The 17950-nt window shown below is 38.3% G+C and overlaps 1 protein-coding gene across 1 annotated transcript; it reads right to left on the bottom strand.

Annotated features, from left to right (window-relative positions):
• Positions 1 to 3873: 3873 nt before the first annotated feature.
• LOC102995137 (metallothionein-1-like) lies at positions 3874 to 4078 on the bottom strand. The gene has a single exon (XM_055085183.1). It carries the CDS (start codon positions 4076 to 4078, stop codon positions 3908 to 3910), a length of 171 nt encoding a protein of 56 aa, XP_054941158.1. The 3' UTR covers positions 3874 to 3907.
• Positions 4079 to 17950: the final 13872 nt, after the last annotated feature.

Below are 17950 nucleotides of genomic sequence, written 5' to 3'. Positions count from 1 at the left end.
GCAGCAAAAGCAGCTCTAAGGGGGAAGTTTATAGCAATTCAATCTCACCTCAAGAAACAAGAAAAATCTCAAATAAACAATCTAACCTTACACCTAAAGCAACCAGAGAAAGAAGAAGAACAACAAAAATTCAAAGTTAGTAGAGGGAAAGAAATCATAAAGATCAGAGCAGAAACATATGAAATAGAAGCAAAGGAAACAATAGCAAAAATCAATAAAACTAAAAGTTGGTTCTTTGAGAAGATAAACAAAATTGATAAACCATTAGCCAGACTCATCAAGAAAAAAAGGGAGAGGATTCAAATCAATAAAATTGGAAATGAAAAAGGAGAAATTACAACTGACACTGCAGAAACACAAAGGATCATAAAAGACTACTACAAGCAACTATATACCAATGAAATGGACAACCTAGAAGAAATGCACAAATTCTTAGAGAGGTACAACTTTCCAAGACTGAATCAGGAAGAATTAGAAAATATAAACAGACCAATCACAAGTAATGAAATTGAAACTGTAATTTAAAATCTTCCAGCAAATAAAAGTCCAGGACCAGACGGCTTCACAGGTGAATTCTATCAAACATTTAGAGAACAGATAACATCTATCCTTCTCAAACTCTTTCAAAAAATTGCAGAGAGAGGACCACTCCCAAACTCGTTCTACAAGGCCACCACCACCCTGATACCAAAACTGTATAAAGATATCACAAAAAAAGAAAATTACAAACCAATATATCACTGATGAACATAGATGCAAAAATCCTCAACAAAATTCTAGCAAACAGAATCCAACAACACATTAAAAGGATCATACACCATTATCAAGTGAGATTTATCCCAGGCGTGCAAGGATTCTTCAATATACACAAATCAATCAGTGTGATACACCATATTAACAAACTGAAGAATAAAAACCATATGATCATATCGGTAGTTGCAGAAAAAGCTTTTGACAAAATTCAACACCCATTTATGGTAAAAACTCTCCAGAAAGTGGGCATAGAGGGAATCTACCTCAACATAATATAAAGGCCACATACGACAAACCCACAGCAAACATCATTCTCAATGGTGAAAAACTGAAAACATCTCCTCTAAGATCAGGAACAAGACAAGAATGTCCACTCTCACCACTATTATTCAACAAAGTTTTGGAAGTCCTAGCCACAGCAATCAGAGAAGAAAAAGAAATAAAAGGAATACAAATTGGAAAAGAAGAAGTAAAACTGTCACTGTTTGTAGATGACATGATACTGTACATAGATAATCCTAAAGATGCCACCAGAAAACTACTAGAGCTAATCAATGAATTTGTAGAGCTGCAGGATACAAAATTAATGTACAGAAATGACTTGCATTTCTATACACTAACAACGAAAGATCAGAAAGAGAAATTAAAGAAACAATCCCATTCACCGTTGCAACAAAAAGAATAAAATACCTAGGAATAAACCTACCTAAGGAGGTAAAAGATCTGTATTCAGAAAACTATAAGATACTGATGAAAGAAATCAAAGATGACACAAACAGATGGAGAGATATACCATGTTCTTGGGTTGGAAGAATCAAATACTGTGAAAATGACTATACTACCCAAAGCAATCTACAGATTCAATGCAATCCCTATCAAATTACCAATGGCATTTTTCACAGAATCAGAACAAAAAATTTTACAATTTGCCCGGAAACACAAAAGACCCCAAATAGCCAAAGTAATCTTGAGAAAGAAAAACGTAGCTGGAGGAATCAGGTTCCCCAACTTCAGACTATATTACAAAGCTACAGTAATCAAGACAGTATGGTACTGGCACAAAAGCAGAAATATAGATCAATGGTACAGGATAGAAAGCCCAGAGATAAACCCATGCACCTATGTTCACCTAATCTATGACAAAGGAGGCAAGAATATACAATGGAGAAAAGACAGTCTCTTCATTGGTGGTGCTAGGAAAACAGGACAGCTACATGTAAAAGAATGAAATTTGAACACTCCCTAACACCATACACAAAAATAAACTCAAAATGGATTAAAGACCTAAATGTAAGACCGGACACTATAAAAGTCTTAGAGGAATGCATAGGAAACACTGTTTGACATAAATCACAGCAAGATCTTTTTTGACCCACTTCCTAGAGTAACGAAAATAAAAACAAAAATAAACAAATGAGACCTAATGAAACAAAAGCTTTTGCACAGCAAAGGAACCCCTAAACAAGATGAAAAGACAACCCTCAGAATGGGAAAAAATATTTGCAAATGAAGCAACTCACAAAGGATTAATCTCCAAAACATACAAAGCAGCTCAATATCAAAAAAAAAAAACAAACAACCCAATCCAAAAATGGGCAGAAGACCTAAATAGACATTTCAAAACTAAAAATAGAACTACCATATGACCCAGCAATCCACTACTGGGCATATACCCTGAGAAAACCATAATTCAAAAAGACATACGGGGGACTTCCCTGGTGGTGCAGTGGTTAAGTATCCGCCTGCCAGTGCAGGTGACACGGGTTCAAGCCCTGGTCCAGGAAGATCCCACATGCCACGGAGCAGCTAAGCCCATGCGCCACACTACTGAGCCTGCTCCCTAAAGCCTGTGAGCCACAACTACTGAGCCCACATGCCACAATTACTGAAGCCCGCATGCCTAGAGCCTGTGCTCCACAAGAGAAGCCACTGCAATGAGAAGCCTGTGCACCGCAACAAAGAGTATCCCCTGCTCGCCTCAACCAGAGAAATCCGGCGCAGCAATGAAAACACAACACAGCCAAATATTAGTTAAAAAAAAAAAGACGTGTACCCCAATGTTCATTGCAGTACTATTTACAATAGCAAGGACATGGAAACAATTTCAATGTCCATCGACAGGTGAATGGATAAAGAAGATGTGTTACCTGTATACAATGAAATATTAGTCATAAAAAGGAACGAAATTGGGTCATTTGTAGAGATGTGGATGGACCTAGAGTCTGTCATACAGAGTGAAGCAAGTCAGAAAGACTAAAAACAAATATCGTATATTAACGCATATATGTGGAATCTAGGAAAATGATACAGATGAATCTATTTGCAGGGCAGGAATAGAGACACAGTTGTAGAGAATGGACATGTGGACAGCGTGGGGGAAGGGGAGGGTGGGACGAATTGGGAGATTATGATTGACATATATACACTACCATGTGTAAAATAGATAGCTAGTGGGAACCTGCTGCACAGCACAGGGAGATCAGCTCCGTGCTCTGTGATGACCTAGATGGGTGGGACGGGGGGGGCGGGTGTTGGGAGGGAGGTACAAGAGGGAGGGGTTATATATATAAACATAGCTTATTCACTTCATTGAAACTAACACAACATTGTAAAGCAACTTTGTTCCAATTTTTTAAAAAGTTAATAGAAAAAATGAATGTTAATAACAATTTTATTCACAATGAGCAAAAACTGGAAACAGAATCTATCAACAGGTGACTATATAAACAAATTTTAGTGGAACTAATGAAATTGGAACTGTATCGGAACTACTCAGTAATAATAAGGAATGAACTATTAATGTACATCAATCTGGAGACATTTGAAAATTTTTCTTTAGTTACAAATGACACAAAAATTACATACCATATGATTCCATTTATTTGAAATTTTGAAACAGGAAAAATAATCCATGGTGGCAGAAAGCAGAGTCATGTTTATGTTTCGGGGGGGCGTTAGAGAGAAAATGACAGCGATGGGATATGAGTGAATTTGGGGGGTAATAAAGTTTTTTTAAAAGAATCTAGATGAGCTTATTGTCCTTCAAATATTTTATAGAAAAAGGAATGCAGCAATCCGGTTAGGGTAGCGTGAAAAAAAAAATGCAGGTTTGTACGCGGTGCTGTTTACATCCGGGAGCGGGATCTGCCTGGCATCAGGGGCAGCGGTTGCACTTGTCCAGTGCTGCTGTGCAGACACAGCCATGGGTACGCTTGGCACAGCCCATGGGGCAGCAGGAGTGGCAGCTCTTCCTGCAGGAGGTGAGTTTGCAAGAGTTAGCACAGGTGCAGGATCCACCAGTGGAACAGGAGCAGCTGGGGTCCATTTCAAGCCAAGGTGATGCCAGAGGTCCAAAGCAGTGGCAGAGAGGCATTTGGGCTGGTGCAAGTTTTGTACAAAGTTTCCTTTATTTTAATTGGAGTAGTAGTTAACGTGGGTACGCTTTCATCAAAACGTACCTAACAATACACTTAAATGAATGTATTTTATCGTATGTACATATCAATAAAGTTGATTTAAACTGTAAAACCCTGAAGTATATAGTATATGTACCTCTAAATATAAAATCTAATTCCCAATTTATACTCCCCTCCCTCAGGAGCACATAACCATATCTTTTTTTTTTAAAACATATCTTTTATCTACACTGATAACAATACGGCAGGTGATAAATCCTTTAAAATTTTATTCCATTTGCTACACAGAAAGAGGTATCTAACTGGCTTGCATTGCCCAGATATTAGTGACTTGTCTGAAATGCTAACTTTTAAAGGACAAACAAAGGAAGAGAAACCAACATATAAGACTAAGAAGGAACAATGAGGGAAGTAAGAAGAAAACCTGTTTTCACAGGAGTAAAGGAAATAAAATTAACATTTCCAGCTCCCCTAGGATATTCCCTGTCTCTCTCTCTCTCTCTCTCTCTCTCTCTCTCTCTCTCTCTCTCTCTCTCTCTCCCCCTCCCTCTCTCCCCACATTATTACTGTTGGTCTGTACTCTCTGAGTCAAAACTTGAGGAGCTATTTTTGGTTTCTCCTTACCCTGATCATCGTAATCATTTTCAGGTCACTTGCTAAGTCCTTTGTAATAGTTCCTGCATCAGCATCCTTTCCTTCCTGTCCATTACTTCTGCCACTTTAGTGCATTTGACCTTTTTCTACTCTAAGTAGACCAGCTAGGTCCTTACCTCTAGGCTCTGTTTCCAATCCAAACTACCCTCTGCTCTGCAGTTAATTTTCCTGAAGCACATTTCTATGATGATGCTCACAGGATCAAGCACAAACAATAAGAAACAACAACAAAAAATTTCAATGAGTTGCTTACTAAATAAAATCCCGATACCAGCATTCCAGGTCCTCCAGAATTCGGCTGCAATCTGCATTCCTAGCCCTATATTCCATTATTTTCTCACCTCTACTCAGGCTGTACAGTGTAGTGTTTGAAAGCTATTGTTATCTCTGTATTAACAAAAGTAACATGGAGAGCCAAATATTTCTAAATAAGCTGTGTGCAAAGAGCACCTCTGGCACTTCATCAAATATTCAGAAAGACTTTTATTCATATGCCACAGGTGTTTCTGTGGCCTGATTTCTCTGCAAAGTACAGGTTTCTTTCAGGTCTACTGCCATAAAAATTGTGTGTGCCTTGTCTTGTGTTGTTCAGAGACACATTTAGCTAGTTCATTCTCTAAGCAAAGATTTACATATAGTAAATAGCCTTTTGTACTTGAACAAGGCTTTATTTTACATAGTCTGCTTAAGAAACCTTGGTCATGCTTTCAGAATAATTTTTTCTGTCTTAAATTATACAATCTTTATTAAATTTAACAAATACTTATTGAGTACCAACTCTGTGAAATATGCTATACAAACAAGGGCCTACAGAAAATTAAAAGATAAGTGGGACAAAACCTTTTAAACAATTTACGATCTGGTAAAAGATCAAGATAACAAATCCTGAAAATCTTTAATTTAAAGAAAAACATTTTCATCACTATTAGAGGCATACAGAATGCTACAGTGGCTTGAAGAACAAGTCATATCTGGTGCATGAATTAAGGCTTTTTGACAAGGGTGGTTTCTGACAAAGTCCTGGAAGGTTAGATAGGATTTGACAGGCAGAGATGGTTCAAGAACACTTTCCAGGCAGAAGAAATATCAAGGATAAAACCAGAGAGTTCCGAAAATATTTGGGGTTATCAGGGAGGGGTCCGTGTGCCAGGTCAACAGAGCCATAGTGTCCATAAAGGTGGCAGTTGGTGATGTAGGTTAGACCCATGTTCGTAGAAAGCCTGGCATGATGGGCTGACGGGTTTAGACTTATGTTCAAAACAAGGAACCTGTTAGTTAACATATAACAAATGCATGATTGGCACGATGTTTGAGGAGGATTAATCTGTAAGGATAGCAGAAGGGAGAAGAAATTGGAAAATAAGGAGGAAAACTAGGAGTCTAACTCAATACTAGTGAAAAGTAATACATTGGAAGGAGGGAATCATAAAGAGGAAGGTAAACACAGCGGTATTTTTTAAAGTTTTTTTTACAGGGCTTAATGATGTATTAAAGTTAAAAGAGGATAGGGAAGTAGACCGGCCTGGACTGTGCAGCTACATGATCCAGACACTGGGCTCAACTACCTTGCTGAGGTATGCGGGCAAGGTAAGAAGAGCAGCAAAGTTTTCCAGATTAGGGAATGGGGAGAATGCTTGTTCCATTAACAGGAATTAGGAAATTAAGAGATAGTTTAATTTTCATGCGTTGAGCTCGATGTGCTGGTGGAATATTTAAGCGGTGATTTGTACGAGAAATTGAAAGTAAAACAAGGAAGCCCAGGAGTGGTGTCCAGGTAGGTGACATAGGTTTGGAAATCATCCAGGTAGTTGTGATAGTGAAAGCTGAGGATAAGATCACGAAAAGAGAGCTTGCAGAGAGAGAGAAGGGCTCTGTGTGGAGTGATAATAATATTGATAATCCTCCTTATCATTGCAAACACTGTTGAAGGATGAGTATGTGCCAAGCATCAAGCCAAATACTTTTCATGCATTAGCTCATTTAATTATCACAATAAAGGAATCTGTAAATGTTATCACTGATTAATTTATTATTAATACACAATGTAAAAGTTAATTTTCCAGAAGTAGAATTCCAGATGATTTCAAGATGTTAAGTAGTGAGGAGGGGGCCATAGAACTGGATTTATTTTCCATTGGAATCTGAGTCTTTGACTTTTTACTAAAAATATTAAGCTCATTTACATTTATAATCATAAATCTTACATGTATGTATTTGGTTTTAAGATGTAGAAATTCATCTTGAATTAACTTAGGCAAAATGGAAATTCATTGGCTCCTGTAACCAGAAAGGGCAAGAGTGAAGCTAGAGACCCCCTGAGCCAGAGACTTGAGGCTACCACGATCTTCTAGCTCCACCTCCTTTCTTTGCTTCTCTCTGACTACTCTTTTTTTTTTTTTGGCGGTGCCGACCAGGGATCGAACCCGCACCCCCTGTAGTAGAAGCGCAGCGTCTTAACCACTGGACCGCCAGGGAAGTCCCTCTCTGACTACTCTTGTCCACACATACTTCTCCACCCATCTTCCCAGCTTTATCTTCAAAGTTAAAAAAACCCATTTGCACAAGTCCTGTTGAACAAACCCTGGAGAAGTAATATGATGTTCACAGTTTGTACCAAATGTCTATTTGCCTATGAACCCAACCAGTATACAGGACTGGGTGGTGTGTGGGTGGGGATGATGAGGTTGTAGGATTGACCCAGCTTAAGTCAGATACTCACTTCTGCATAATCTAGACCAGGTACATAAGATCATGTAAAACGATGTTATCTCCATTTGGAGTCTATGGTTAGAGTGGGGATGGGAGCATGGGGTTCTTTTCTCAGAAAAATGCAGAGGTACTGGGCAGAAAAATCGGTAAATGACCATTTTAATTGTTACAAAAATTAAAAGATCTTATTTTATACTTCCTGGGTTTTAATCCCTTTCCTCTTTTAGACATGGATTGTTAGTTTGTTCTTATTCTCTGCAGTAATTAAGAAGGAAAGCATCCTGTTTCAGTTAAACCATTCTTAGACTTTTGCCATCTAATTATTAAAATCAAGAGCAACATAAGAACTTTACTCCGCATTATGAAGGATGTGAAACCCAGGGCTTTGGTTTCCTTTGTTGAAGCTTCTCCTTTCTCTCCAGTGTTTTTTTTGGTGGCAGGGGGAGGGGTGGTTTCATTTAGACTGTAGTCATAAACTGCATCACTGTCTTCTTGTTAAATAGTATAAATCATCTGTTTCAAGTAACTTTATTTCAAATTTATACACTATTTGTAAAAATTCAACGTCTCTCTAGATATTTAACTTACCTTATTGATTACCCTAATTCCTTTAGCCACCACTTTTGTTTTCTTGAATCTAAATTTTTATTAATATGTTGGGGTTCTGAAGCAGGCCATCAGGGCATTTATTTGGGAAGACAATCTGGCTTCTGTGTTCTTGGATACCTAAAAATGTCATTCTATGGCTTTCTCACCTGATAATAAATGACCTAGGTAGCTCAGAATGAATGGAACATCAGTTCCTTTAGTTACTGAGTCATGGTCACTGTGGCAACATGTAATGAGCAAGAACAAGGTTCTTACATTTCAATCCTACTTCACAGAAAGTTAGGCAGGATTATTTTGTCTCTTAACAGAATCTGACTATATCTTTTATTTTACCATGTTCATAGACGAGTTTTCTCATTTAAGATACTCTCCTGGTTAATCAGGAGGGAATTTGGAAGAGATTTTTCATTGTGTCCTTTATCACCATTGTAGGCAGAAGGCGAGATTAGTTCTGTGATTCTACAGCTGGGTTTGGCAGCTTCAGAGTATGAGCAAAGAAAACAGACATTAGAGATTCCTAAGCTCGAGGTCTGGCCAAACAGACTATGGCACAAGTATACGTATCGATGAGAGAGTCCAGTCTAGTGATCACACAAGCACCACTGGCATAGCGTCACATTGGGTAGGGAGATAAATGAAGCTGCAGCCTGTAGATATGCTGAAAGAACAGGCAAATGTAAAACTTGAATTTATTATTTGGACAAATAGGACGTTCAGTAGGAGTGAAAGAATGAGATGATTAGGATGCTGTGATCAGAGAAGGAAATGTCAGAATTGGAAATCTGATCGCATCTTATTTGCTCATATCCCTTTTAATTCAGCATTTCAGGTTTATCCTACATTCATATTTTATTTGAATCCCTCAGTCATTATCAGTTTGATGCCATTAGTCCATTATTGGGTTGTCTTTCTTCCCATTGTATAATTAAAAAATAATTTGATCTCTGGCTCATACAAATGTGGGATTGCTTATTTTCTGTAAGCTAGATTCCTAAACAGCCTTTCCAGTTTTCTTTATGGAAACATACTGTAATTAAGAGTCAGGGACAAGATACCCATTTTCCTGTCTAAGAATAATGCCACCTCTGTTTTAACCATCTGCTCTGGCTTTCGAATGTTCATTCTCACTGTAACTAATATGCCAAAACTTTCATAATTATGCGTATGCAGGGAGAACAATGTGCACGTCTGTTCTGAAATAGAGAAGGATTAGAAGGATAGACTAATGTTAACTCCAGCTTAGTAAACACATACTTGCTATGCATGTCACAGAGCATTCAGACTCTGATGAAGAAGCTTTTCGTGATTCCCTGATTACATAATTGAGCTTTATAATTTATGTTCTACTATATATTTTGCAGCAGATTTCATGGACTGCTTGATTGTGGTTGTGACAAAGCCTAAAATCAAATTCTAGTGTTTTAATCCCAAATTGCATTCTTTCCACTATCCCACATTGGTCTTTGTGTCTTTTTAAAAAAACTTTATTGAAGTATAGTTGATTTACAGTGTTAATTTCTGTTGTACAGCAAAGTGATTCAGTTATACATATATATTCTTTTTCATATTTTTCATATTCTTTCCCATTATGGTTTATCCCAGGACACTGAATATATCCTATGCTATACAGTAGGCCCTTGTTGTTTATCCATTCTACATAATAGTTTGCATCTGCTAATCCCAAACTCCCAGTCCTTCCCTCCTCCACCCTTTGGCAACCACAATTCTATTGTCTATGTCTGTGAGTCTGTTTCTGTTTCGTAGATATGTTCATTTGTGTCATATTTCAGATTCCACATATAAGTGATATCACATGGTATTTGTCTTTCTCTTCCTGACTTACTTCACTTAGTATGATAATCTCTAGGTTCATCCATGTTGCTGCAAATGGCATTATTTCATTCTTTTTTATGGATGAGTAGTATTCCATTGTGTATATATACCACATCTTCTTTATCCATTCATCTGTCGATGGACATTTACATTGTTTCCATGTCTTGGCTATTGTGAATAGTGCTGCTGTAAACACAGGGGTGCATGTATCTTTCTGAATTACAGTTTTGTCTGGATATGCTCAGGAGTGGGATTGCTGGATCATATGGCAACTCTATTTTTAGTTTTTTAAGGAACCTCCATACTGTTCTCCATAGTGGCTGCACAAATTTACATTCCCACCAACTGTGTAGAAGGGTTCCCTTTCCTCCACACCCTTTCCAGCATTTATTATTTGTAGACTTTTTGACGATGGCCATTCTGGCCAGTGTGAGGTGGTATCTCATTGTAGTTTTGATTTGCATTTCTCTGATAATTAGAGATGTGGAACATCTTTTCATGTGCCTGTTGGCCATCTGTGTGTCTTCTTTGGAGAAATGTCTATTTAGGTCTTCTGCCCATTTTTTAAAAAATATTTATTTATTTATTTGGTTGTGCTTGGTCTTAATTGCAGCAGGCGGCCTCCTTAGTTGTGGCATGCGAACTCTTAGTTGTGACATGCATGTGGGATCTAGTTCCCTGACCAGGGATCAAACCTGGGCCCCCTATTAATTGGATTTACACCTGTGGTTCAAAACATTCAATCAGAAAACTACAAATATACTGGCAAATCAAATCCTCATTCAATAAACTACTCTCTCCAATTTCATCTCAATTCAAACCTTATACAAGCACATCCACACAAAATTATAAAAATTGTAGACATTCACTAAGTATGGTTTTATATCTCATTCTCACTTAAACGTTGCTTTATGAGCATTCCCTAGGTTAGTCAGTACAATTATGCAGTTAGCCATTCATAGCTGCCTCATATTCCATCTTTCCCTTGTGTTGGTCATGCACCTTGTTTCTAACGTTTTTGCTGTTGTAAATTATGCTGCAAACAATATTCTTGCCCCTAAGTCTGTGTCTGCACCTTTGATTATTTCTCAAGGATAAATCCCTATATCAGCCAGGGTTTTAGCAGGGAACTGATGGCGTATTCCAAATGCTTAATTCAAGAGACTTTCACGAAGGGACTGATGACAAGAGGTGTGCACAGGGTTAAAGAATCAACAAGGAATGGTGAAGCACTCAGGGACTGGCAAACACACCCTTCCCATGCCTAACCAGAGAGAGAAAAGGGCTACGGTGTCACTGCCTCACTAAGAAAGTCTCAGCTGAGCAACTAGGGCTACCCAACAAGGAACCGTGGCCTTAAAGCTGTACTTCTCAAAGTGTGGTCCCCGGACCAGTAGCATCAGTAACACCAGGAAACCTATCCAAAATGCAAATTCTCAGGCCTTACCCTGTCCTACCAATTTGGAAACGAGGCTCCCAGATGATTCTGATGTGTTGAAGTTTGAAAACCACTGGCTTTAAGGAACAAAGTTGCTCACAAAACCATGGCAGCAGTGAGGAATCAGGTGGTGGGAAGTAGATGTCCCCAGATCTCCCATTTTCTGTCCTCTCTTCTCCTTTCAGTGCTTTCACTGGCTAAACCCAGCTAGAAGCTAGAAAGCAAGGGAGCTCAGGGATCTTTCCCTAGACAACATACAGTAGGACCAAAACGGGTGGAGTGGTGACATGGAGGGACAGAAGGAGAAAAACCAGCCAATCCCTATACGTAGAACCACTGGAGCAAAAAGGTAAACATTTTCATACCTTTTTAATACATATTAGTAATTTTTTTTCATAAAGTACTCATAAATAAACATTTTTACCAGCAGTGGCTATGACTGCCAGTCTGGTGGAATTCTTGCTAACTGAATATGAGTTTAAAAAAATGTCTGTTCCAGTTTTGTCAATTTAAAATGGTATCTTGGTTGTGTTTTAATTTGCATTTCTTCATTTAAAATGAGATAATTTTTTAAAAAACATATGCTTGTTGTCATTTGCATTCTTCCTAGTTATTATCTATTTATGTCCTTTGTCCACTTTTCCATTAGGAAATTTTCTAATTCAATAGAGCTCTTTTTTGATGCTAAGATGATTTCTTCTATGTCTGTCATATTTGTCACAGGTATCTTTCTCAGTTTGTCATTTGTTTTTTATTTTGGATATATTGGAAATTTTACATCGTCAAATTTATTAACCTTATAACTTGGCTTTTTGGCTTGGCTTGGATTCTCTATCAGTTTCCTAGCACTGCTGTAACAAACTGCCTCATAATTAATGGCTTAAAACAATACAAATTTATTATCTTATAGTTTTGGGGGGTAGAAATCCAAAATGGGTCTAATTGGATTAAAAGCAAGGTATAGACAGGGCTGTGTTGCATCTGGAGGCTCTAGAGGAAAAACCACTTTGTTTTCTCTTCTAGCTCCTAGAGGCTTCCTGCATTCCTTGGCCTGTGGTCCTCTCCTCTCTCTTCAAAGCACATCACTCCAATCCGTGCTTCTGTTATCATGTCTCTTTCTCTAAGTCTGACTCTCCTGCCTCCCTCTTTCACTTACAAGGACCCTTTGATCACATTGGGCCCACCTGGATAATCCAAGATGATCTCACCACCTCAAGATCTTTAACTTAATCACACCTGTAAAGTCCTTTTGCCATGTAAGGTAACATATCCAGAGGTTCTGGGGATTCGGACATGGAATCTTTGGGGGCCATTATTCTGCTGACCACAGTTCCTACCCCCCCATTCTAGCTCCTTCCCAGCATGGTCCAGTGTAGAAACCCACCTAGGTACATTGCCTTTATTCTCCTTCAAAGAATATTTTCCAGGCACTCTTTCCAGGTTGAAATTACCTTTTGTTCAAAGACGTTTTATTATCCCCTTTCTTTTGTAAATCACCCACAGAATCTTAAAGTATCTGTTGACTATGACAGTTTTCTCCATAACCCAAACAGCAGTTTCTATAACCAAATTCCCCATATTCAGAGCCTGTTTTACTTCAGACTTACCATTTGGCTGAATCCCATGAACTATACTGAATAACTAAAGCTAATTCATTTGTGAAGCTAAACATCTGCCAAATATTACACTATCTCTTATACTTATGGTCACTTCCAATTTGCATCACACTTAAAGCATTAAAAAGTCATTTTTAGAGGAGTCCATCATATTCCAATATTCATGATTTAAGAAGTAAATCCCAGGGCTTTCCTGGTGGCGCAGTGGTTGAGAATCCACCTGTCGATTCAGGGGATAGGGGTTCGTGCCCCGATCCGGGAAGATCCCACATGTCGCGGAGCGGCTGGGCCCGTGAGCCATGGCCACTGAGCCTGCGCGTCTGGAGCCTGTGCTCTGCAACGGGAGAGGCCACAACAGTGAGAGGCCCGCATACCAAAAAAAAATAAAGAAGTAAATCCCTATTCATTGGAATGAACATTTCTTTTTCACTCATTTACACTGTACTTAGTGTTAGGGATACAGACAAAAATAGGACATCAGGACTTCTCTGGAGGTCCAGTGGTTAAGACTCTGCACTTCCACTGCAGGGAGTTTGGGTTCGATCCCTGGTCAGGGAAGATCCCACATGCCATGCTGTGTGACCAAAAAAAAAAAAAAAAAGCATATTATTAAAAAAAAATAGGACATCATCTTTGCCCTCAAGGTCAAGGGAAAAACATGGTTCCAATCATATTTTTTAAATCAAAAATAAAATCAGAAGTTCATATGTTTGTATTTTTTCTTAACATGTAAGCTCATTGAGAACTTAGATTCCATGTGGTGTGTATGTATTTGTATAAGTACATTCATATATGTACTATATATTCTGAAAAGAGAATATGGTATAGTAAATAAGACATAGGTTCAAATCTTGGCCCTACCCGTTATTTGCTCCATGATATTATATGAATAATTTAACTATGAACCTTAGTTTCCATATTTGTAACATGTGGGTAAGAGTACCCACCTCACTGGACTTCGTAAGGATTAAGTGAGAACTTTAACATATATAAAGCATGTAGAATAACATGTGTGGGTGGAGTCAGAATGTAGGGACGGTTTCCTTATACTGCAGAGAGATTAAGAGCAAACACTCTGGAGCCTGGCTATTTAGTTTAAAATCCCAGCTCTATCACTAACTAGCTGTGTGACCTTGACTGTCAAGTGGGGGTAATCATCATTATTATTAGAGTCATCATAAAGATTATATGAGTTATATATGGTAACACATGTAGAATGCTTAGAAGAGTGCTTAATATCTGGTAAATGCTATACAATTGTTGGCTATAATTATATATCTCCCTAAACTTTTAGTTCCTCAAAATAAAATATTACAGCTATATTAGTTATATTAACTAATACAGTTCTATTAATTATATTAACCAAACTTATGGTTTCTCAGCATAAGGTATTACACCTATTATTATAGTGTAATGAAAAGACAAGTATAATGGGTTGACCCACATTTATAAACAAGGCTGAATGAACAAGGTAGTACTGCTGTGAGATGGTATCTTCCTCTGTGAAATGGTTACACTAATCTTTGCCTAACACAGGATTCTTTTGTCATCAACACTAAGAAATACAGGTATCACAGACGATCTAGGTTTGAATCCTGATTACTGGATATTTTACCTTGGATGAGTCCTTAACCTCTTTCTTTCCCTTCATTATATAAAAAAAATGTTTAATGGAGAGAAATGATTTCTACAGCCCTCACCATAGTTCTTCCCAAGGTGGGGGAGAGCTGTTTTCATTTAGGAAAATACATTAACAATAATTGGGAAGTGCAAGTGGGATCTCAGAACATGTACTGAAAGGGGAAATTTTACCTAAACTGTGCTTAATGGAGAGGTAAACAGATTAGAGATAAGGGAGAACATGAGGAAGGGAAGAGAAGAAAAAAGGTGAGAGAACAAGGCTGGAGCCTGAGGAGAAAGCTAGCCAGTGGGAACTGTAGGGTGAAACAAAAGGAACTTTAAGAAAAGGAGAGGTCTAGTATTTAAGTCTATGTTTGCATTTCTTTGATGTAAACACCCTCTCCTTCCCCAAGACTTCACTGAAGTCTGACCTGACTGTTCTTACATGTAAGTGAGTCAGTGGGGAAGAAAAAGCCAGCCTAGGAAGTGCAGCCTACCCCATAGTCACTTCTTCCTGATACTTGTGTGGAGCTTAAGAGCATCATGTGACAATGACAATAAATTTGGAGTTTCAGGTGGCAGCAAGGAGTAAAATACATGGTAGTCCAACAAAGTATCTCTTCTATACCATATTATAGGGATGTGACCTTAGAAGGAGGGAAGCTGTGAAAAAATTACCAATATCTATTTTCTAGTGTTGTGGTAATAGTTAACTGTGAAATATGTCACACATAGGGTTCCTATATAGGGCTTTTAATTTTCTCTCTCTCTTAATTGATTCAACAAATATGCATAGAGTACCAAATAAGTGCCAGGCATGATCCTAGGTCCTGGGAATATAGCAGTGAACAGAATAGACAAAATCCCTCCTCACAGAACTTACCTTTGGGGAGTGTGGAGATAGGGAGAAGAGAGAGTGTATTAAGTGCATAAGCTATGTCAGATGACGGTAAAGGCTACTGATCAAAATGAAGCAGGGAGGGGAGACAGGGAGTGTCAGAGCAGGGTGGAGGGGGACATGGCTTTAAATAGGGGGGACAGGAGACTTCAATGCAAAGACAAATTTGAGCAAAGGCCTGAAGGAGGGAAGGGAGCAAGCCTGTGGCTGTCTAGGAGAAAAACATTTCAGGCAGAGAGAATAGTAGATATACAGACCTTGAGCAGGGAGTGTGATGGATGGGTTGGAAGATCAGTGAGGCTGACTGAAATGAGCTAGGGAAAAGTTGTAGAAGTCAGAGAGGTAGAGAGTGTACGTGTCGGGTACAAGCAAAGGTTCTGAACACTGACTGCACGTTAGAATCACCTGGAAAGCCCCAGCTTGATGCTGCCAGCCCTGATGTTATTGGGTTGGGATAGGACCTTAGCATGGGTAGGTTTCAAAAGAGCCCCATGAGATTCTGTTATGCAGCCAGGATTGAGAACCACTAATGTGAACAATGTAAGCAACTGAAAACTTCTTCCTGTGACAGAAGGGAGGCTCCTGCAAGGTTTTGAGCAGCAGAGTGAATTATATGTTCTTTTAAAGTTTTTATCCTTTTTATTTTGTTTTTACAGCAGATTCTTATTAGTTATCTATTTTATACATGTTAGTGTATGAATGTCAATCCCAATCTCCCAATTCATCCCACCACCAGCACCTCCACCCCCCACTTCCCCACCTGGTGTCCATACATTTGTCCTCTATATCTGTGTCTCTATTTCTGCCTTGCAAACCAGTTCATCTGTACCATTTTTTAAGATTCCACATATATGCGTTAATATACGATATTTGTTTTGCTCTTTCTGACTTATTGGGGTGCATGTGTCTTTTTGAGTTATGGTTTTCTCTGGGTATATGCCCAGTAGTGGGATTGCTGGGTCATATGGTAATTCTATTTTTAGTTTTTTAAGGAACCTCCGTACTGTTCTCCATAGTGGCTGTATCAATTTACATTCCTACCAACAGTGCAAGAGGGTTCCCTTTTCTTCACACCCTCTCCAGCATTTGTTGTTTGTAGATTTTCTGATGATGCCGGTTCTAAGCGGTGTGAGGTGATACCTCACTGTGGTTTTGATTTGCATTTCTCTAATAATTAGTGATGTTGAGCAGCTTTTTATGTGCCTCTTGACCATCTATTTATCTTCTTTGGAGAAATGTCTATTTAGGTCTTCTGCCCATTTTTTGATTGGGTTGTTTGTTTTTTTGATATTGAGCTGCATGAGCTGCTTGTATATTTCAGAGATTAATCCTTTGTCAGTTGATTCATTTGCAAATATTTTTTCCCATTCAGAGGGTTGTCTTTTCTTCTTGTTTATGGTTTCCTTTGCTGTGCAAAAGCTTTTAAGCTTCATTAGGTCCCCTTTATTTATTTTTGTTTTTATTTCCATTACTCTAGGGGGTAGGTCAAAAAAGATCTTGCTGTGATTTATGTCAAAGAGTGTTCTTCCTACATTTTCCTCCAAGAGTTTTATAGTGTCTTGTCTTATATTTAGGTCTTTAATCCATTTTGAGTTTATTTTTGTGTATGGTGTTAGGAAGTGTTCTAATTTCATTCTTTTACATGTAGTGGTCCAGTTTCCCCAGCACCACTTATTGAAGAGATTGTCTTTTCTCCATTGTATATCCTTGCCTCCTTTGTTATAGATTAGTTGACTATATGTGCATGGGTTTATCTCTGGGCTTTCTATCCTGTACCATTGATCTATATTTCTGTTTTTGTGCCAGTACCATTTTGTCTTGACTACTGTAGCTTTGTGGTATAGTGTGAAGTCAGGGAGTCTGATTCCTCCAGCTCTGTTTTTTTCCCTCAAGATTGCTTTGGATATTCGGGGTCTTTTGTGTCTCTAATCACAAGTAGTGAAATTGAAACTGTGAGTAAAAATCTTCCAACAAACGAAAGTCCAGGACCAGACGCCTTCACAGGTGAATTCTATCAAACATTTAGAGAAGAGCTAACACCCAACCTTCTCAAACTCTTCCAAAAAATTGCAGAGGGAAGAACACTCCCAAACTCATTCTATGAGGCCACCATCACCCTGATACCAAAACCAGATGAAGATACTCCAAAAAAAGAAAATTATAGACCAATATCACTGATGAATATAGACGCAAAAATCCTTAACAAAATACTAGTAAACAGAATCCAACAACACATTAAAAGTATCATACACCATGATCAAGTAGGACTTATCCCAGGGATGCAAGGATTCTTCAATATACACAAATTAATCAATGTGATGCACCATATTAACAAATTGAAGAATAAAAACCATATGATCATCTCAGTAGATGCAGAAAAAGCTTCTGACAAAATTCAACACCT

This window comes from Physeter macrocephalus, chromosome 6 (genome assembly GCF_002837175.3).
Source record: "Physeter macrocephalus isolate SW-GA chromosome 6, ASM283717v5, whole genome shotgun sequence".
Lineage (NCBI taxonomy): Eukaryota > Metazoa > Chordata > Mammalia > Artiodactyla > Physeteridae > Physeter > Physeter macrocephalus.
This window is presented reverse-complemented; position numbering and strand designations above follow the sequence as displayed.